The sequence below is a fragment of the Caretta caretta genome, chromosome 1, assembly GCF_965140235.1.
Source record: "Caretta caretta isolate rCarCar2 chromosome 1, rCarCar1.hap1, whole genome shotgun sequence".
In the NCBI taxonomy this organism is placed as follows: domain Eukaryota; kingdom Metazoa; phylum Chordata; order Testudines; family Cheloniidae; genus Caretta; species Caretta caretta.
The window spans coordinates 131522540-131546080 of NC_134206.1; the positions used below are offsets into that span (position 1 = coordinate 131522540).

Below are 23541 nucleotides of genomic sequence, written 5' to 3' on the forward strand. Positions count from 1 at the left end.
AGGACAAATGCAAAGTACTACACTTAAGAAGGAATAATCAACTGCACAAACACAAAATGGGAAATGACTGTCTAGGAAGGAGTATTGAAGAAAAAGATATGGGGGTTATAGTGGATCACAAACTAAATCAGTCAATGATGTAATACTGTTGAAATACTATCCATGGGACCTTCCCAGATCTGGGAAGGGCAAAATTTGCTGCTTTAAAGAACATATAAGCAACATTTATATTTATTTTTAAGCTGGTGTTCAAAGAAATGGTGTTTTATCTCTAGTTACAGTAATTTCTTTGTGCTATAAATGAGGCAACACAAAAAACACTTGAATCACAACATTTTGTTTACACCTTCCAGTTATTAATTTATTATTTGCAGACTCCAGTCTCAATTAGTCTAAGTTTCAACATAAATATTCTGTGATTGTGCAGCATTTTCTTTGCTAGGGCTTGGTTTATAAACAACTGTAGTAGATGCTTTCAAATTCTCATCTATATATTTTCCATTACAGAGACAGCAGGATATTTGCCATTGTTCATTTGAACATTATATAATTTACATACAGTTTAATTTTTATAGTGCAAATAGACTAATCACTGCATGATATCCAAGCCAGATTTATTTTTAAAGAACAAGGAATGTTACTGAAAATGCATACATAAATATAAAAAAAAGACTTGTGACCATTTCATAATATATTAGGGTCTAAAGGCTTGATCCTTCACCCAATGAAGTCAACAAAAAAGCCTTCAGAAACTGAACCTGTTAGTTATTGAGCTACCTGAATTCCAATTAACTCTAATGGGAATTGAGACCCTCAGGAACTGGCATTCTGTCTCTGCCAACCCTATCAGAGTAGGTCTTACTGAAAAATCACAACTGTCAGAGCTTGTCAAAGAAACCTTGCTGAAATCAGTTTAGATTTCTTTAATTAGCATCATGTGAAATAGTATTTTAGAGATATGGTAGAGATATTGGACTAGATTATAGTTGGAAATGTATGGTTTGAATATCTAAATACTAACATTTGAAATATATGCTGATCTCAGCAGAACATTTCAGATTAGGTCTCCAAAATGTTGCCTCTTAATTTCCATAAATTATTCACTAAAAAGTTATTAGGGACCCTCTTATGCCCTGGGCACTTAATCCTGCTCACATTTAAGTAAATGGAAAACCTTCCATTAGCTTCAATGGTGCAGGATCACGCCCTTAGTGAAAGGGAAAAACATGCATTTATGCAAACTTTTCAAAAATATCGATCATTTGTCCAAAATGGATCAATGAAGTATAACACCATAGTACTGAGAGATTTACAACAAAATAAATACCTGACAAATTTCCAAACATAAATTATTTTATTAAAATTTAGTAGACAAAGAACCACTGCATAAATAAAATTAATAATATCTGGTGCAATCTTTTTTCCAACATATTTTGCAGAAAAAATGTTTTTAAATTTTGGAACAGATGGGTATTTCAGGATTTTAAAAGTTCTGGAACTGATTTAAAGGACAAAAAGTTCTAATGGTGAAAAAATACATGTATTATAACTAAAGAAATGCAATTAAATTGTTTTGTTTCTCAGAGTCTCTTTGTAATTGGAGTTCATGCTTGAAATATTACAACCAGTCAATTACTGTGCACAAAAATAAGATTAACAGAGAAAGTACACAACTATTCAAAGCTTAAGAGAACTAGATACAGTGCACATTTTCAGGACACAACCTGAATAAGTATCTCATATATGATTGTCAGCAATCACATTTTCGGTATTTTATGAAGTAATACACTAGTCTGTTCTGTACATCCTAAATGATGACCTTCTTTTAATTTTAATAGATTTTACTATTATACCTATTTGAAACAGCAGATCCTTTTACCATGTAAGTACAGTTTTCCATTCTGACATGCTGACCAATTTTAGCAAAGCACCTGGATATTTTCTTAACAGATGCGATACCTCTGGAATTTGTATTTTAATAAACAAAAATCATGGCAGCAATATCTTGGGTTCTGAGTGACACATGTACTTTGTTTTGACAGCTATCAGACATTGTTAATTTTCCATGCACATAATCTATTCAAACCAGTTTTCCTTTAGTAGAAAATGTACAGCATCATCAAATCCATTTTGGTACAGTGATTCCATCTTTTTCTGGCTTGGTGGGAATAAAGCTTGATTAAGTCTTACCAGGTTGGCCACAGACAACTGCAACAGAGAAGTATTCTAAGTTAGGCAACTGTAAGGACAAACTATTGTATTTAATTTTTTTGTTCTCTTCATCTTTCCTACCCCCTTTTAGGATAGATAAATGATGTTTCCAAAATCTAAAGACTATTGAAGACCTCGGTTGATCATTCTGATGGTGTAATGATTGTCTGGTTATAGGCTTGCTCTCCCTCCTTATATTTTAGATTCTTTCACTAAGATCATTTTATTTGTAGCTAATTTAATCCAATAATAAATAAAATTACAATGAGTAAGATATTAGACATTTATTAGTTTAAATGATTAACTCATTTAATATATATTTTATTTCTTACACACTTCACAAATGGTGCAATATAATTATAGAATAATAATTACCTTTTATTTGAAATAAAAAATTAATCAAATTTTGCAACCATGGAATCACTAAGCCTCTGGAGCCTTGTTTGAGTTGACTAGGGCAGTTCAAAACTCTCAAAACTATTGTTTCAGGTTGACTGCAGATTCAGACACACATCACTGCATCTGTTTACTTGGTTAACATTTTCAAGGTTGTCTCTAACTCTGAGGGCTAGAAACTGTTTTAAGTGACACCGGAGATTCTGGAACACAACTGTGGTGCAGGAAGTGACTTCTGTGGCAAATTCCAGAGATGCAGAATCACAGAAAACAGAGGGCCTCCAAATAAACTCTTTAGCATGTACGGATGAGGCACCAAACTTTGTTTATTCAACCAAGACTCAACTAGATGACTCAGTTGGTCAATATCAACTTATTTTCTATATGGATTCATGGTGCAAATAGTAGCCAAGTAACGTGTGAAAGATAGCATATACATGTTAATTTCACCTACAAAGTCATCTTTCCAAACCATTCCTACTGCTGAAATCCTTGTCCATATTCTAATCATCTTACCTTGAATAATGCAACCTTTTCCTATCTGCCCTCAGTACTCCCTACCTCCATTAGTTCAAAATGCCATTGCCAAAGTAATCTCTCTCTCATCATTTCATCCACGTCCCTGAATCTTTCCATTGGTTTATTGTATCTCAGGATGATTTCACTCTTGTATAGAAGACTAGCACATCACTAAACTTCCAGTTAAGACCTATTTTAAGTGCTTAATTAGGACTTTGGTGGTACAAAGGCCTTGTGCTGGTCATCTGCATAGGAAAGAATTTGTCATACTGCATATGATTCAAGTTCCTCATTCTCATCACAAGTAAAAAAGGCAGAAAACACTGCAAGTGAACTGTTGGCTGAATGCCTGGCTTGGATTTGTAGAACACTGAACCACATAGCTCTGGGAGAGAGGACTATACGAACAAGACAGCCTGCATCTCACAAGCAGGGAGCTAATCTTCCCAGTTGGAAACTAACTGGGCCAGCTAGGAGGGCAAAATAGGAGGAGGAGGCAAAAGTGGTAGAAACTCAAATCCAGTGCATCATAAATAAACTGAACTGATGTGACATAGAATATGAAGACACAACATTTTTCAACTGTTCTATGGTAGGAGTCTGGACAACAAGCAAGAGAAATTGGAAGTTTACATTGGTGAGAATAAATTTGATATAATTGGCACTACTGAAACAGAGTGGGATGATTTGCATGACTGGAATGTTAAAATCACTGGTTATAACTGGTTTAGGAAGGACAAAATGGGTGAAAGAATTGGGGTGTGATATTAAAGATACCATTACTTGTTTTAGAGTTATTGGTAACTCAGAAGAGAATAGGATCTTGAATGCATATGGATCAATGGGCTAACAAATAAAGCCCAGGAGAGTTTATTCGTGGGGATCTGTTATAGACCATTGAATCAAACCAGAGAGCAGGATCAGTTACTTCATTAAGCACCTGTCTTTAATATGAGGAAGGAAAAATTGTGCTGTGATGGGGGACTTTAATATCAGCAATGTATACTGGAAGTATCAACCAACCAACAGAAAAAAATTATCAGAGTGTCTAAAAATTATAATTTCCTAACACAAAAAGTATTGCACCCAAAAGGAGTTAACTCTATTTTGGACCTCATTATGATGGAAAAACAATCATTGGACTATTAGTTGGTATTTGCCTAGGGATCAACTATCATGACATGATTACATTCAATAAAGGGCAAACAGAGGACAATCCCAGGCATATTTGGTGCTTCAAAAGGGTTAATTTCCCAAGATGAGGAATATTATGTGCAAAATGGATTGGGAGAAAAAATTTAGACAGAAAAATCTGAATGAAAGTTGTGAGTTCTCAAAGAAGATCTTATTAGATGTCGAAAAAGCCATAATTTCATAATCAAGAAAGAATACAAATTTGGCTGAAAGCCAAACCTGGCTCATTAGCAAAGTGAAGGAAACAATTAGAAATAAAAAACCCAAATATATGACAAAGGGAAATAAACAGTAATAGATAATTGATAAGGGAAGCTAAAGACCTCAAGGAAAAAAACAATGGTTGGAAAGGCTAAGGACAATAAGGAGTGTAAGTACATGTGCCCTTACCAGCATCCCAGTGCAAGAAAGCAAGGGGGTCACTGGTATCTGGTAGTGAGTTTCAGGTGGCCTGGTCCACTCAAGGTGCCCCAATTCGTTAATGCTAAATTAATGATAGGAGTGTCATGTCATTGGAAAACTAATAACACACTGAACATTAATATTCTTAAGTGGTGTATGTATGGTAAATGTCCAAAGGATCATACAAATAGGAAGAAAATGTACAAAGGGTGTTTACCAGACAAGTAAAGAGGTTTTTCCCAGACAAAGGGCAGCCTGATGTCTCCAGAGGCCATCAGAGTCAATAAGCAATCACATGTCATTTGCATTTTAGCAAACACCAGTGGAGGAAGAAACCATGGAAAGTTCTTCATTAACAGACTCCATGTCTCCTTCCTCACAGCTTGAATGAGCTTTACTTTGGGCAGGGCGGGGAAGGGGTAACCTTCAGAAGAGTCCATTTCTAAAGTTAACTAGACTATAAAAGAGAGAAGCAAAGACCCCTACGATGACAAAGGAACCAAGCACTATAAACTTTGTGGGGCATTTTGACCAGAGGGGTGGTCCGCTATCTTCGCTATCTTGCTGGAAGGTTGTTTGATAAGGAAACTACCTTGAACAAAGGCTGTAGCTTGTTGTGTACTGTAGGTTACCCACTAGAAAGCATTTTTCACTTTTATTTGGTTGGAACCATTTCTAACACTATCTTTTGTACTTGAACTCACTTAAAATTCTATATCCTTTTGTTAATAAACTTGTTTTACTTTCAATCCATACTAACCCAGTGCTGTGTTTGAAACAAAATGATTGCTAGCTCCTGTTAAAGTGATAACGCTGTGCATTTTGTCTCTTTAGAGCAGAGGTGGGCAAATGATGGTCCACGGGACTGTCCTGCCCGGCCCTTGAGCTCCCGGCCGGGGAGGCTAGCCACCAGCCCCTCCCCTGCAGCCATGCACCGTGCTGGCAGGGCCTTGGGCAATGGGGCTGCGCGCTCCTGCAGGGCAGCGTGTCTGGCTCCGGCCGGGCGGTGCAGTGGCCAGACATGCTGCTCTGAGCGGCATGGTAAGGGGGTTGGGGCCAGGGGGTTGGATGGGGCAGAGGTTTTTTTGGGGGGGGGGGGCTGGTCAGGGGATGGGGAGGTTGGATAGGCGTGGGAGTGCCAGGGGGCCTGTTGGGGGCGGAGGTGTGGATAGGGGTCAGGACAGTCAGGGGACAGGGAGTGGAGGGGTTGGATATGGGGTGGAGTCCCAGGAGGGGGCGGTTAGGGGACAAGGAACAGGGCAGTTGGATGGGTCGGGAGTTCTGAGGGAGGCAGTCAGGGGGCAGGAAGTGGGAGGGGTCGGACGGGGTGGGGGGCCAGGCTGTTTGGGGAGGCACAGCCTTCCCTACCAGACCCTCCATACAGTTTTGCAACCCCAGTGTGACCCTCGGGTCAAAATGTTTGCCCACCCCTGCTTTAGAGGAACAAACAAACCTTATTATTCCATTGAATGGTCCAAGGAAGAACTAGACATTGCAGAGAACATGCTTTTGGGAAAAACTGAGACTGGGGAGGAGTACTTGGGTCATCTTGCAAGATATAACCAGAGCTGGTGTATACTGAACTGTGGCTAGGGTTTACCAAGCTAGAGTTGCTGGTTCAGAACTACTTATTACAGACACAGCGCATGACTTGTCTGCAGGCTGTAGGTATCCAGGCTGAGCCACAGCAGCAGAGCATTTAAGGCACAAACGTTACGGGTAATCGATGACAAATCCCTTACTGGTTTGGCTTGCAGTATATTAGGAACAAAAGCAATCCCTCAAATGGTATACTATCCCATATTCCCTTGTTAACAGATGGAGATGGTAAAATTGTTAATAATGTTGCAGAAAAGTTCCATAACTATTTCTTCCCTATATTTGGAAAGAAAGGGGATGAAGTATTCATTGATGATGTATTTTCCAGTCCATTAGTACCAAAAGAAGTTAGTCAAACATCATCTACTAGGAATAAATATTTTTTAATCAGCAGACCCAGATAACTTGCACACATGAGTCCTGAAGAGTTGACTCAGGAGATTTCTGGCCCGCTGATGTCAATTTTTAATAAGTCTTGGAATAGTGGGAAAATTCCACAAAATTGAAAGAGTGCTAATGTTGTGCCAATACTCAAAAAGAGCAAGTGGACAGGTAACTATAGCTAGTTAACCTGACATAAATCCCAAAATAATGGAAAATCGGATATGATATTCAATTGATAAAGCATTAAAGGACAGGAATATAAATAATGCCAGTCTACATGGTTTTATAGAAAGTATGTCTTATTAAACAAAGCTGACTTCATTCTTCGAGGAGCTTACAAGTTTGGTTGATAAAGTTAACTGCATAGACCTAATACATTTCGACTTGTAATGTGTTTGACTTAATACCGCCCCACATTCTGATTAAAAATTAGCACCACAAACTATCAATAAAGCACACATTAAATACATTAAGAACTGGCTAACTGACATATATCTCATAAAATAGTTGCCAATGGGGAATTCATGTTGAATGGGATGTTTCTAGTGAAGTTCTGCAGGGATAAGCACTAGTCCAGACGCTATTCAACTTTTCATCAATGAGCTGGAGGTAAATATAAAATCACTGCTGATAAAATTTGCATATAACACTAAAACTGCCCGGGTGGTAAATAATGAGGAAAATGGCAATTATATAGAACAATCTGGATCTCTTGGTAAGTGGGTCCATTCAAACCAAATGTGTTTTAATACAGCCAAATGCAAGGAACCTAGGAACAAAGAACCAGGAACAAGGCTATACCTACAGAATTGGGGACTGTGTCCTGGAAATCAGTGAGTATGAAAAGAATATAGGTGTCAGAGAGAACAAACAACTCAACATGAGCTCCCAGTGGCATGCTGTGGCAAAAAGGGTTTATGTGATCCTTGGATGTATAAACAGGTTTTACCTCTGTATACAGCACTGATGCAAGAGATAGTGGAATACTGCATACAATTCTTGTGTCCACATTTTGAAAAGGATGTGTGCACAGAAGAGCCACAAAATTTATGACGGCTTGAGAAAATGCTTTACAGTGAGAGACTAAACAAGCTTAAGCTGGTTAATTCATCAAAAATAAGATTGAGAGGTGACATCATTACAGCGCATAAACGTAGAGAGAAAATACTGGGTACTAAAGGGCCCTGCAGTCTAGTGGAGTAAGGCACAACAAGAACCAGTGGTTGGAAGCTGAAGTCAGACAAATTCAAATTAGAAATTAGGCATACGTTGTTAACAGTGAGGGTGATTAACCACTGGAACTAAATACCAAGGGAAGTGGTGGATTTTCTATCTCTGGAGGTCTTCAGATAAAGCCTGGATGCCTTTTTGGAAGATATGCTTTAGTCAAAGACAATTTATGCTTTAGTCATACCAAATTACTGGGTTCTATACAAGGGTAACTGGGTGACATGTAATGACCTGTGATACACAGGAGGTCAGACCAAATGATGAGCCAGTGATTACTTCTGGCCTTAAACTCTATGAATCTATGAAGAAGGCCCTTACGCCTTGTGTACACAAGGAAATCGATTAATCAGAGTATAAGGTTGCCACCTGTTCAGGTTTTCCCATGATCATCCTTTTTTGAGGTGGCTGTCCTGGAAAATCTGTAAGTGTGCTCAGTACACATTGCCAGTTGTCCAGTTTTGTGGGCTCAGGATCATCCTGGACGTCTTGGATTTTTGTACCTCATAGGTGACAACCCTATTGGCATAGCTACTGCAGAAAAGCTCCTTGTGTGGACACTATTCTGGAATAATTACTCTACTTTAGAAGTTGTAGGTCATGCTGTCTAATCTTTCCCCAGGCCTTTACTGGAGGAATTGTATTAGGATAGAATAACTTCTTTATCTTCTTCTATGTCTCCTTTTTTTCCTTAACATTGCTCTATTGTATGGAGTTTGTAGCCCTTTTTAACAAACTGTGCATGTGCCAATTGAGCACATTTTATAAACTGAAAATCCAACACTTCATTTTTTTTAAAAACACCTAAAAAAGATTAGGTTCTCAATCCCCATAAGAAGTCAATGGGAGTTGGGTACCAAACTATCCTAGCTGCTCTTGAAAATCACATAAAACAGCTAGCAAAAATAAAAATAATAAGGCTATCACCAAAATTAGTTAAAAACAAGTCACTCACCATTAAGTCTTGCTTTGCAACTTTAATATAGAGATCTACATGTCCTTTGTCTTGTGGACAGATATCTAATCGACCACTGAAAGGAGAAACAGTGACTGTTCGTCCCACAGGCAGAATAGGGAGGCCATTGGTAAGGCCACCATCAATCCATTTCTATCGGGAAAAAAAGTCAGAGTTTGTTATGTGCTGACTAGAGCTGGGTCAAATTTTTCATAGTGAATATTTTATTTGTTGAAAATGCAGTTTTGGTCAACCTGAAACTATTCATGAATTTGACATGAATTCACTGAATAGTTTTCTCCCTAAATATATTTTTCTGGATAGAAGAGGAGGCGGCCTTTCCCTTATAATTGCCAGCCCACTAGTTTGATCATTCACCTAGGATATGGAAGACCCAAGATTAAATTTCCCCTTGACCTGATGTAGAGAAGAGATTTGAACTTGTTCTCCCTCATTATGGGAATGTTCCCTAACAAATGGACTGTGGGATACACTGAGACAGATATCTCATAATCTTTCCCACTACGTATAAATAATGAAGTAGGCACTGGAGTGGGGACTTGAATTTGGGCATCCCGCATCGTAGATGAGTGTCCTAACCACCAAGCTACAGAAATATTCTTACTTACTCTCTCTGGCCCAACGACTATTCTCTGTTCCAATGAATAGTGACTGGGCCAAAAGGAGAGAGAGAGAGAGAATATCTCTGTAGTCTGATAGCTAGGGAATTCATCTACAATGTGGGAGACTCAAAACAGATTATTTTTTATTTGCCAATTTTTTTTTTGGCAAGTTTTGAATTCAGTTCGACCTGAATCAATTTTTTCAATTTTTCAAAACTGCTAACAAACAGAAAAATCAAGTATTTGCCCAGCTCTAGTGCTGAACCTTCTTCATTGGCCCCCTTAGATCACATAAACAAAAAAAAATGTTAAACATGTTGAATATATACTGTCCTTCTTAGAACACTATAAAAGCAGCAGTATGTTTTCCTTACTACCAAATAAACCAAAATTCTAAAGCCTGGACAACACAAAGAATCCATTGTTCAGTGGGTGACATTATACACACGTATAACTTTATTAGTGAATGTTTCATATATACTTGGTAGTCTGGACTTGTCTTAAATCTTGACTTAGTGCTAATTTTGGTTTGCTTGTTTTTTAGTTAACAGATTAATATGAACATACTCATATCAGTAAAATAAAAACCTCAAAAGCATGATACAACAGAATTCCTCAGAGATTATATAGAATTTAGAATACTAATAATTTACACTTTTGCACGTTGATATAATGTACGTGTGTGTGTATATATACATCTATAAACAACAGAAATGTTTTATTTATATGTGCATGCATATATCTATATAATAACTAAGATCTAAAAGGGTATTATAGATCAATTACTCTAAACAAAACAAAAAAAAATCACCACACTTACCCAAATGTGTAGCACAGTGAAAATATGGATGCAAATGAACTTTTTGCAGAAAGTTAAAAGATATAACTGGAATTCCAATTTCCATTGTTCAAGATGGAATTTCTATCTAATCATACATATGAGTGCTTTTATATAACAATTCTTTTATTTAAACTATTTATTATTTTTAAAAGACCAGTTTGTTCAACTAGTTAACAATACAAGTAATAACTACAACAGAAGGTACTGCTGGTTTTATTTATGAGGGCTATGAGCAGCATAGTGCACAAAAACTACGTAAGTGGTCAGTCAAACTATAGTTACAGATAAGAAGCCAACATAAGAGAACTTGTCTATCCCATCCATGAGACTTCTCATTACTTCCAGAGGAGCAGTTCATTGGTATCTATCATAGAAAGGATGTAGATAAAACACCACTAAAGTGTGTAATGAAGTTATTACTGTCATAGTGTTCGAATAAACACATTACAACTCACAATCAAATACTTCTGGGGAAATTCTGTGCCATTGTGCAATGCAGAATGTTGCAGAAATTAACAGTGTGTATGCAGAATTTCTTTTCCCCCATACAAATGGGCTGCAGTGCTGCTAGCCACCAGTAGGGGATGCTGGACCTGGCAGAGCCCAGCTCGCACATAGAAGGCACTGCTGAGAGGAGGAGGAGGAGGGAGCTAGAGGGTTCCTGGTAGCTGCAGTTCCCAGCATGCCTTGAGGGAAGGAGAGGGCAATGCACAGGAAACTCCATGCAAGTCTGGGACTGAGCATCAGGCTGTACGGAAGGGGCTGTGGGTATCTGGTCAGGAGGGACCCGCAGCTAGGGTCTGGGGGAGGTAGGGGTTTTGGGTGTATTGGCTAAGGGGGCCCCCGCAGCTGGGCCTGGGGGGGCAGGGTTGTGGGTGCCTGGCCCTCTAGCTTGGCTCTGGGGGGGGGGGGGGGGGGGCGGGGGAGGAGAGCAGAGAAACAGGAACTGGGTTGTCATAGGGGTTTTTTTTAACTCTCTATTCCTGGGGGAATTTTGTGTGTGTCTGTATTGTTACAGACACACTTGCTGACAGGTATTTTGAAATAAATTACCAAAATAACTGAAACTAGCATGATTACATAGCATTATTTTGACAAACAAATTGAAGAATTTTGCAGAATTTCAAAATATTGTGCACAGAATTTTTAATTTTTTGGCGCAGAATGACCCCAGGAGTAAAGCTAACCAGTATCAAGTTTTGTACACACCGATACAAATTCAGACGTAGTTTCAGAATTCTCAAACAAATAATTGAACACTAATGAGATTGTATACATCAAAAGTCCTGTCTGAACTATTAAATTAGTAACTGAAATAATCAATTTAAAGATAAACCACTAGATCAAAAAACACTACATTAGCCAATTGGTATATTATAGCAATCTTTAAAAAAAACAGGTGTGGTACTCCATTTATTCTTTGCTTGCCCAATGCTAAGACAATTTGGATAACACAACTCAAGGGACAAAAGCGCACACATTCTCACTATGAAAATCAACGACAGATGCTGACAGGAGATGAGTATCAGGTTAAAAAAAGCTATGCCACATGTTGGTGACAGTAATAGTAACATATTATGTTTCCCGATTTAATTATAGCAATTTGTTTCATTATATTAAGAGTGTTCTGAGTGACCATGAAGTTAATAGTTGCTATTCCACGCACCTGCTGTGGAAACACGGACATTTTATAATTTTCTCAGATTAACTAGCATTATCCGGACTGGTTAAGTTTTTTGGGGAAACACCACCTATCAATCAATTTCAATAAATTATTCATGTCTAAACTATTATTATATTTATATATTAACTTGGGTCAGAAGATTATCTTCCCTAATTTGGCAGCTAGAGTATGCCTCACCAAATCTACAACAAAATTAATGGGCTTGCTAAAAGAGACTGAATTTGTTATTTGCTTAAAGGGACAGCTGAGTAAGGCTTTTGACCTCCCAAAAGAACAAATTTCGTACTTGCCTGAAACAATTTAAAAAACTTTATAACTTTGTTATTTTACTAATAGTAAATTGTATTTCTACAAACAACACAAGAGATATTAAGTCCTCATTGGAGGAATGAGCTGATGGCATGTGCGCTATTTATAAGTGCCCACTGTCCAAGTGCAAAATAGTGCAAATTTCTGTAAACTTAATGGCAGATGATGAAGAAACCTCTGGGGTTCAGTCACAGGAAATGCGGTTGTGACAGGTTTCCAAAAGAGCCCATTACCTCTACTCTGTCTGGAAATGGTTTATGGCCTTTGTCACATGAAGTGAAACCAGTCCTTAAATTAGGAGGACACTGCAAGACCCTTGCAATAATCAATGATGTGACCAATGTATAGCAAGCATTACCTCTGGCTATAATATCTGTTGGTTCAGCATCTCTTCTGGGGCTCTCCATATTCCACCATTTGGCTGCAAAGCTACCTCCATAGTGGACTGGTCTCTGCTGTAGGCCAGCCTATTTTTCAGCTCTACAAGGGCAGTTGTCCTTGGTCCAGCTCCCTATCTGCGACCAGCCCTGTGATTCTGTAATCTGGCCTTCCCTCCATAGCCAACTCCAAATCTGACAATTCCAGAAGACTGCTCCCTCTCTCACATGCCCACATATTGTGACTCTATGATGGTTTTCTTTTTGCCTGGTCCCCCAGAACAATTGGGTTGTCACCAATAATGTATTACTTACTCTACTGCATTTCTAATAAAAATCTCTCATCCTAATTTATTTAAATTCCCATTTTTCTAACAGTTTAACATCTCCAGCTTTGTAATTTCACAACTCAAACTTTCACCTTTTTTTCTCTAATTCTGTTTATACTGCAAAATGCCCCTCCTCAAAACGTCAACATTTGTGATACCATACACATAACTTCTAAAAGGGGCTGAATTACAAATCCTTTGTTCCATAGTCTTAAGCACTGCAGTCCCTGTTCCAGGTAAGTTCTATGCCATTACACAAAAAGAAAAGGAGTACTTGTGGTACCTTAGAGACTAAGTAATTTATTAGAGCATAAGCTTTCGTGAGCTACAGCTCACTTCATCGGATGCATACAGTAGAAAATATAGTGGGGAGATTTTATATACACAGAGAATATGAAACAATGGGTGTACCATGCAGACTGTAACAAGAGTGATCAGGAAAGGTGAGCTATTACCAGCAGGAGAGCGGGGGGGAGGAGGAGGAATCTTTTGTAGTGATAATCAAGGTGGGCCATTTCCAGCAGTTGACAAGGACAATAGGAGGGGAAATAAACAAGGGGAAATAATTTTACTTTGTGTAATGACACATCCACTCCCAGTCTTTGTTCAAGCCTAAGTTAATTGTATGCAGTTGGCAAATTAATTCCAATTCAGCAGTCTCTCATTGGAGTCTGTTTTTGAAGTTTTTTTGTTGAAGAATTGCAACTTTTAGGTCTGTAATCGAGTGACCAAAGAGATTGAAGTGTTCTCCGACTGGTTTTTGAACGTTATAATTCTTGACGTCTGATTTGTGTCCATTTATTCTTTTACGTAGAGACTGTCCAGTCTGGCCAATGTACATGGCAGAGGGGCATTGCTGGCACATACCACATTGGTAGATGCGCAGGTGAACGAGCCTCTGATATTGTGGCTGATGTGACTAGGCCCTATGATGGTGTCCCCTGAATAGATATGTGGATGCAGTTGGCAACGGGCTTTGTTGCAAGGATAGGTTCCTGGATTAGTGTTTTTGTTGTGTGGTTGCTGGTGAGTATTTGCTTCAGGTTGGGGGGCTGTCTGTAAGCAAGGACTGGCCTGTCTCCCAAGATCTATGAGAGTGATGGGTCATCCTTCAGGATAGGTTGTAGATCCTTGATGATGCACTGGAGAAGTTTTAGTTGGGGGCTGAAGGTGATGGCTAGTGGCGTTCTGTTATTTTCTTTGTTGGGCCTGTCCGGTAGTAGGTGACTTCTGGGTACTCTTCTGGCTCTGTCAATCTGTTTCTTCACTTTAGCAGGTGGGTACTGTAGTTGAAAGAACGCCTGATAGAGATCTTGTAGGTGTTTGTCTCTGTCCAAGGGGTTGGAGCAAATGCGGTTGTATCGTAGAGCTTGGCTGTAGACAATGGATCGTGTGGTGTGGTCTGGATGAAAGCTGGAGGCACGTAGGTAAGTATAGCGGTCAGTAGGTTTCCGGTATAGGGTTGTATTTATGTGACCGTCGCTTATTAGCACCGTAGTGTCCAGGAAGTGGATCTCTTGTGTGGATTGGTCCAGGCTGAGGTTGATGGTGGGATGCAAATTGCTGAAATTATGGTGGAATTCCTCAAGGGCTTCTTTTCCATGGGTCCAGATGATGAAGATGTCATCAATGTAGCGCAAGTAGAATAGGGGCATTAGGGGACGAGAGCGGACGAAGCGTTGTTCTAAGTCAGCCATAAAAATGTTGGCATACTGTGGGGCCATGTCGGTACCCATAGCAGTGCCGCTGATTTGAAGGTGTACACTGTCCCCAAATGTGAATGGGGTTATGGGTGAGGACAAAGTCACAAAGTTCAGCCACCAGGTTTGCCGTGACATTATTGGGGATACTGTTCCTGACGGCTCACCTTTCCTGATCACTCTTGTTACAGTGTGTATGGTAACACCCATAGTTTCATGTTCTCTGTGTATATAAAATCTCCCCACTGTATTTTCCACTGTATGCATCTGATAAAGTGAGCTGTAGCTCACGAAAGCTTATGCTCTAATAAATTTGTTAGTCTCTAATAAATTTGTAAGTCCTCCTTTTCTTTTTACGGATACAGACTAACACAGCTGCTACTCTGTAACCTGCTATTACACAGTATCTTTAGAGCTATGAACATTGATTGAAAATGCAAAAACTTCTGAATAAGTGGTTCAAAGTGCAAAGATAGGGGAAATTCTGAAATAGTGAGCAATGAAAACCAACCCAGAAACTCAAATTGAGGATGCAAAGCATGAGGACTGGGCTTAATGGAAGCTACATATACCAGTAAATGTAATTTTCAAAATATATTGCATCTGCAGAGCCATTCTTTAAGAGTTACATGCTTTGCTTCATAAGCCACAGAACCATCACCAAGCAGTAAAATTTTTGCACGTCTCATCCACTCTTTAAGCATTCTGGAACAGACGGTGAAAGACCCCACACTCTCTAATTGCCTATAAATTCCCCTCCACATCAAAGGCAATAATCTTCTGTTGCTCTCTACTTGTTGATCAGCAACAAGTTTCAGGAGGAAGACTGAGTACTCCTAAACAAATGAAGTATTACTTCCCCCGAACTGTCCACATATTTAGCTTCTGAATTGAGAGAACAGAGCTACATAAAAGTCTGAATTGACCACGAAGCAATAGCTGTGCATATTTCAGTGACTGGTATAATATATAGGCAAGCAGCAGTGGCTGCCCTTCCTTTAGTGGAATGGAATCTAAGTCCTCTTGGACAATGCTAACTGAGCTACACCAGGTAACTTCTGAACTGAAATGGCCTAGCCTTTCAACTTCTTGCCAAACACCAAAAAAACTAGGTAGATCCACACTGCAAACTTCTTAGTGTAGAGAATATATAAAGCTAGCCCCCTAACAGGGGTAAAATAGCATTGTAGACCATGAGGGACTGATTAGACACACCTGACGCCTGTGCGTATGTACCCAGATATATAACCTACATGGCTCTATAGTTGCCCAAGCAGTGCCTCCCCATCTACACTGCTCTTTTTAGCAGTGTAGCAACCTGCTGTCTCCCCCCTACTGGAGCCTTCTCTGGCAGCAGAGAAAGACTCCAGCAGTGGGGAAAGGCTCTGCCAGCTCTCTGCTGCCCGAGTCTTTCCCCACTGCCTTCCCCTTGGCAGAGCCTTTCACTGATATGTGTAGCTACACACTACAATGTGGACACACTGTGGTACTGTGGTTTTGCACTGTGGCATGTAGCTACACATACCCTATGTGCTGCCACAATTGATGCAGTATAGATATAGCCTTAGATTTACAAAGAGATTTTGTCCCTTTCAAGTAATAGAGAGTGCTTCTGACATCCAGTGTATTTACCCTAAATTGTGAAAACAAGATCAACATCCAAATGACTCCATCTGGCAAAAAGTGAGGCTGCTACTGAATTTCTGGGGGACCTTTCATCATGGTCTGACCCCCCTGACTCAGGTTATTGCCTAGGGTGGTGCTCTTATGTGCCAGATATGATGTCAGTGGAGTTGAATTGTACAAGACACTATTACATACATCATTCCCACAACCAGGAAATGAACTCAAGCTTTCTTTTGGCAGCCAGAAACTAAATTGCCAAAGATGAATCCATTTCAATGAAGGGCAAAATGATTTATTTGAACTTATTCTGGAAAAGATCTGATGGGAGGAAAAACACTAAACGTAACATTAACATTTTGGTACATCTCAACTGAATCCAACTACAATGTTTAGAAGGAAGGAATTACCTAGAGATTTTTGTGCGTCAAACAATACTGTAATCATTAGCAGCCCAGCAAACTACATAAACAACTGGATATTATATTAACATTTTAAGAATGCTGCTTTCAGGTCACTACCATTTCCAAATGCATAGTGTCTCTGGCATTCGCTGTTTGTATAAGAATGGATTGCAATGACTTCCTCGAATTCTCTTTTCATCTACAGTGTTAAATAAATAACCCTCAGTGTGTAACAAAACAACAGGCTTGTGATTCTCCCTTCCCTCCACCCCACAAATTCATCTGAGATTTTGATGTCACACATGAAGAGCGCTTTTGCAATTAAATACACAAGTCTTCAAACATCACAATATTACCTCTCCTTTATATTCCACTGCTTTAATTCCTGCATACACTGGCACAAAACTGCTGGCTAGGAGGACCTAGAGAGGAGAAAAGAAAAAAAGAAGGTGACAGTAAAATAAATCTGAAAATATTAATATTTTCTTTTGTGTGTCATGTAATCTTCACCAGTCAATACAATAATCATTATTCAACATGTTAGCTCCATCTACTTCACAATAACCATTTAAAAACATATTCATCTCAATATCTGCTATGTACTATATGTCAAAATGCTATTAAGAGTTCAGGACTGTTATTTTAGTTAAATTATAAATAGGAATCTCAGAGAGTGCACATGGTACAAATCAATTATTCTGTCATTGATTTAATAAAGTTTGGTTCAGAAGAATCCGAACTAATTTTAGATTTACTTTATTCTTTCATGTTGCTACAAAATCACAATTTCTTAATATAGATTAAAATCTAAATATATGTAGATTGTAAACAAACTGTGTGTTATTCATAGTTCAATACTGAAAAGTGAAGCTAGAACTGGCGAAAGACAGGCATTTAGCAGATACTTTGACATAGTGTTTTTCTTTCTAATTCATCAGTTTTTCTGAATAATAATGCAGTATGATAGGAATTGCACTTTTATAAATGATAGCCTTAAAATTCACATATGTATACCATCCACCTAAATTAATACTTTTTCTTTTATTTTTGTGTGCTGAGCTATCGCAGAATGACAGCAACAAGTTACTAGTTGAACTTACATTAGGTTAGACTAAATAACCGACTGGATTTTGGCTCTCGTAAAAGTGATACACAAAGATTACACTCACATGTGCAAAAACAACTCAATTTAAAAAAGCAGCCAAAAAATAATATCTTTGTATTCTATTACAATTCTTTGTAATTATTGATGTTTTACTATTACAACCCTTTTCACTGCTAACAGTAGTTACAATCATCAGGGCCAAGTGTTATGGACACATCAAGCATATAACTAGTCAAAAATTACAAGAGCAGAGTTGTTCCCAAGGCAACAGTTTGTAGTTTTCTAGCTTAGAGAAATACACTGCAATGCAGCACACGCCTAGAGAACTAACTCTACACTTTTCAGCACTGGCTACTGTAATAGAGAACACGCATTCACTGCAGATTGCTGTTCACCTATCTTCTCTCCAGAACAAAGGACATAACTATTCTACTCTAGTCTACATAGGTTTTTATACTGCACTCATCACCATAGTATCTGAGTTCCTTCCGGCAGTGCACTAAGCAACGTGACTACACATTTGTCATGTTTAGGTCTCTCATCCACTCTCCAGGGGGAGAAACAAGTGCGCAGTGGAGTGTCTTGTTTTGGTAAGGTTTTTTTTTTCTTTAATATACCTGTTGCTAGATGTTTATATTAGAGAAGGCAAAATAAAAGAAATATGCCTTGCACTTGGAGCAGAAGTGGAGAAGTCTGTGATGTTCCTTAGTCTTCATTTCACAGTCCTGGACTACCACCCAAGAAAGTTCTACTTCCTGCACAGACAAGCTACACTCTTACTGTCAAGAGTTACATTGTGTCATAGGAATGGAGTTGTTGACATGATCTTTTTGATATCCCAGGCCCATACCATGGAGTGCTTTGAGGAGAAGGACTGAAACCCTGAACTTGACACAAAGTTCTATGAGAAACCAGTGGAGGATAGGTCTGATATGCTCACTGTAGGCTGTGCTGCTGAGAAGATGTCCTGTACCGTTTTGTACTAGTTGGGGTTTCCTAAGCGCTGAAGACTTCACACCCAACTATACTGCATTGTTGTAGTCCAGCTGAGAGATGAGGAAGACATCAATAACTGAGGCAAGCTGTTTGCCCACCAGGATAATGCAGTCTCCTAGCCAACCAGAAATGGCAGAAAGCATTACTTGTGGCTTTTGTTATGTGAGAGCTCAGAGTCACTGAGGAATCCAAGAGTACTCCTGGACTACAGACTGAATTGACCAACTGTAGATATGAACCTTCAACCAAAGGAGACTGTAGACTGGAAGCAAACTCATCAAAATACTTTCCTTTGCCCATCTGCACCACCTCTTTCATGCTCAGATTCAGTTTCAGACAGCTGAAGTTCTCTGCTTTCTTCTTCAACAAAAATAGCCCACCAATTTTGAATATTGACAGATTTAGCAAGATATTAAAAACTGGCACTTAAATGATGGCCTTTTAAATTCATACTTTGAGATCTAAACAAGTAGCTGGATTTTAAGTGCTGATTTTAAGTGCTGATCTAAACAAGTAGCTGGATTTTAAGCAGCGCCAATCGAATCCAACAGATGCTCAGAAACACAGGGAAAGAAGGAACCCTACCACACATGCCACTGGTTGGCCCATCCACCCCCTATGGATTTTAAATAAAATATTTTCAAATATTAATTGCCTAAAATACAGAAGATTGTATGCAATATTTTAAGAGGTTTTGGGGAAGAACCCCTTCCCCAGCTACCCCAAGAATCCTCATTCCTATTTGTTTTCAGATCAGCACACATTCACAATCATGACCAAGTCTACATGGTGGCATTTAGAAGAAAATGTTGGAAAGCACCAGAGATGTGCCCCCTCCCAGCTCGACATACTGTACACATGCACATTTTTTTTTGGCAGTGTATAGGCCTGTTTGAACACAAGAACTTCCTTTAGATGTGTCCTTCTCTTCCTCTTATTCTGCCCTGTGACCATGAGATGATACAATGCTACACTGACATCTGACATCAAGACCCATGAAGGCAGTAACCAAATATAGTGAACTCCCTCTACTATCCTGATCTACCTTCAACACTGGTCACCACATGATCTCTTTTTTTTTTAAGTGGGTTTCAGTGAATAAGAGAAAATCGTGAAACAAATATTTAAGAAGACAGCAAAGGGACATACATACGTTTAAGGAATTCTTTTTAGAAAAATTTACAGAAACACAGGGGGCCAAATTCAATAGCACCTTCTTCATCAGGATGGGTTAAGTAAATGTTTTGGGTCAATTTTCTGAGGACCTGTTTAGAGATGAACCCAAGGACCCGCCTGGAAAGAAAGCAGAGCAGGGCCAGGGAATCAATACTCAGCCCAGTAAGAGTCAACCCTGTTGTTTTTATTATTATTGCCATATGGTTAAACCTTTGGTTTGTGAGGGCAGGATTTCCAGGTTAGGACCAGTAACATTATTGCTATGGAGGAAGGATGTTACATGCTATGGTGTTTATACCCTAGGTTGAGGGCATTACGTAAGAGATTTGCATAGCACCCACTCCCGCCTGTCTGCCATGGGCTTTCAAAAAGGGATGACGAGAAGAATTTTTTTTTCTAACTTTGCTTTCAATTAAAGCTTCCAAAACCCTTAAAGACTAACAGGCATGACTGCTATATATTTTTGGAATTACAGCTTTTTGTTGTATCTGCAATGCCTATGTAATGCTGCATATGTATGCTTTGAGTAGCAAATTATTGTCCCATATAGCAATAACAATATCTACTTTAAGTACTTTTTCATCCTATTTTCTCGTTGGAAGGCCATGATTCTTCATGCAGCAGGCATTCTTTTGCCGTGCCTCACCCTGGATTTTCTGTTTCCAGGCTGGGGAGGGGGAGCCAGTAGGAATCAACTCTGCCCCCAATAATAGTCTGCATTCTAATCCTAAAGTTTGTTAATTGTGGTCCTTATTTTGTTCCACTCCTGGAAGGCGCTGCATGAAAATTAGGGCTGTCAAATATTTAAAAATTAATTGCAATTAATCACGTGATTAAAAAAATTAATTCCGATTAATCATGGGATTAATCATGCTGTTAAACAGTAACAGAATACCATTTATTTAAATAGTTTTGATGTTTTCTGCATTTTCAAATACATTGATTTCAATTACAACACAGAATACAAAGTGTACAGTGCTCACTTTACATTTATTTTTTATTACAAATATTCACACTGTAAAAAACAATAGAAATAGTATTTTTCAATTCACCTAATACAATAGTGCAATTTCTTTATCATGGAAGTTGAACTTACAAATGTAGAATTATGTACAAAAAAATAACTGCATTATTATAAAAACTTTAAAGCCTACAAATTTACGTAGTCCTACTTCAGCCAATAGCTTAGACAAAAAGTTTAGCTATAATTTGCAGGAAATAATGTTGCTTGCTTCTTGTTTACAATGTCACCTGAAAGTGAGAACAGGCGTTCACATGGCACTGTTGTAGCTGGTGTTGCAAGATATTTACGTGCCAGATATGCTAAACATTCTTATGTTCCTTCATGCTTCAACCACCACTCCAGAGGACATGCGTCTATGCTGATGACGCGTTCTGCTTGATAATGATCCAAAACAGTGCAGACAGACGCATGTTCATTTTCATCATTTGAGTCAGATACCACCAGCAGAAGGTTGATTTTCTTTTTGGGTGGTTCAGTACTGTAGTTTCCCCATCTGAGTGTTGCTCTTTTAAGACTTCTGAAAACATACTCCACACCTCATCCCTCTCAGATTTTGGTCGACACTGCGGATTATTAAACCTTAGGTCGAGTGCTGTAGCTATTTTTAGAAATCTCACATTGGTACCTTCCTTTGCATTTTGTCAAATCTGCTGTGAAAGTGTTCTTAAAACGAATGTGTTCTGGGTCATCATCTGAGACAGCTATAACATGAAATATAGGGCAGAATGCAGGTAAAACAGAGCAGGGATGTACAATTCTCCCCCAAGGAGTTCAGTTACAAATTTAATTAACACATTATTTTTTTGAAGAGCATCATCAGCATGGACATATGTCCTTTGGAATGGTGGCCGAAGCATACAAGGGCATATGAATATTTAGCATATCTGGCATGTAAATACCATGCAACGCCAGCTACAAAAGTACCATGCGAATGCCTGTTCTCAGTTTCAGGTGACATTGTAAACAAAAAGAAGGCAGCATTATCTCCCATAAATGTAAACTGGTTTGTCTTAGTGACTGGTTGAACAAGAAGTAGGACTGAGTGGACTTCTAGATTTTTTTTGTTCCATAACTGCACTCAAAACCAAAACAATGTAAAACTTTAGAGCCTACATCTGTAAGTTACACTTTCTCGATAAAGAGACTGCACTACAATCCTTGTATAAGGTAACTTGAAAAATGCTATTTCTTTTGTTTATCATTTTTACAGTGCAAATATTTGTAATACAAATAATATAACGTGGGCTTTGTACACTTGGTATTGTGTTGTAATATATATTTGAAAACATAGAAAAACATCCAAAATATTTAATGCATTTCAATTGGTATTCTATTAACAGTGCGATTAATCACAATTAATTTTTTTTTAGTTAATGGCATGAGTTAACTGCAATTAATTGACAGCCCTAAGGAAAATGTTTTATGGAACAGGAATTCAAGACAATGTTTTAGATTTCTGGGTAGAGAGAACTTTCTGAGACCCCCCTGGTAGCTTACTAAACCACTACACTCACCAATGGGCTGCTAAGTCACTGTGATGTGGGTGTACCCCACACAGGCCCTGAAGGGGTTACTGTCGGCCTGAGGCTAACTAACATACCCGGCAGCACCTTGTGAGAGAGACAGCCAGGCTTAATTGATGATGAAACCCAGCTGCGGAGGGGCTGGGTGGTGATTAAAAAGCCAGGAAATTTGAAACTGAAGAGGGCTGCAGGAAGAGAGTCTGCAATCACTCTCTGGAGAATAGAAGAGTGCAGGGAAGCATCAAAGACTCTAAGGCCTGGTCTACACTGGGGGGGAGGGAAATCAATCTAAGATACGCAACTTCAGCTACGAGAAAGCATAGCTGAAGTCGACGTATCTTAGATCGACTTAGAATCATTTACTTTGCATCCTCGCGGCGCAGGATCGACAGCCGCCGCTCCCCCGTCGACTCCGCTTCCGCCTCTTGCCATGGTGGAGTTCTGGAGTCGACGGCAGAGAGATCCCCAATAGATCGATCACTACCCACTGATCCATGGCCTAAGGGAGCAGACTTTGGCTGTGAGCTGGAACCTAGAGAAGAGGGAGGGCCGGGGCTCCCCTACCAGCCATTAAGGAAGTTGGGGTGAAAGCCCTTGAGGTAAGGGGCATAAAGAACCCAGAGACAGATGGCAAACTGGTTGTAAAGTCACTGGATTACAGTTAGGTTGGATTCTCTGTTAACCCAGATAGGGTGGAGTAAAGTTTGACCTCGCTGGAAGGCCAAATTTTGGGAACAGAGACCACTACACTGACAGAGCGACTGTCAGCAAGGGGTACTATATGGGGAAAGAGCTGCTGTATCATGCCTGGCCACAAGAAAGCAATTGTGTAGCAAGTGAACCCCTTCACAATCACCAGGTCCACTGCATACACTGATGGGACCCTACCACTTGCAAGGAAAATTACTTTTTTTCCCCATTCTCGTATTTCTGAAATATT

At 39.1% G+C, this 23541-nt stretch overlaps 1 protein-coding gene across 2 annotated transcripts in view; it reads right to left on the minus strand.

Annotated features, from left to right (window-relative positions):
* Window positions 1–334: 334 nt before the first annotated feature.
* Window positions 335–23541, minus strand: part of PNPLA4 (patatin like domain 4, phospholipase and triacylglycerol lipase) — a 46739-nt gene continuing 23532 nt past the window's right edge. For both annotated transcript variants that reach the window (XM_048860306.2, XM_048860324.2), the window contains 3 exons: window positions 17134–17199; window positions 8888–9040; window positions 335–2208 (listed from right to left, as the gene is read on the minus strand). In XM_048860306.2, the coding sequence (XP_048716263.2) occupies window positions 2077–2208; window positions 8888–9040; window positions 17134–17199 (351 nt within the window). In that variant the 3' untranslated portion in view covers window positions 335–2076. The remainder of the gene's footprint in view (window positions 2209–8887; window positions 9041–17133; window positions 17200–23541) is intronic.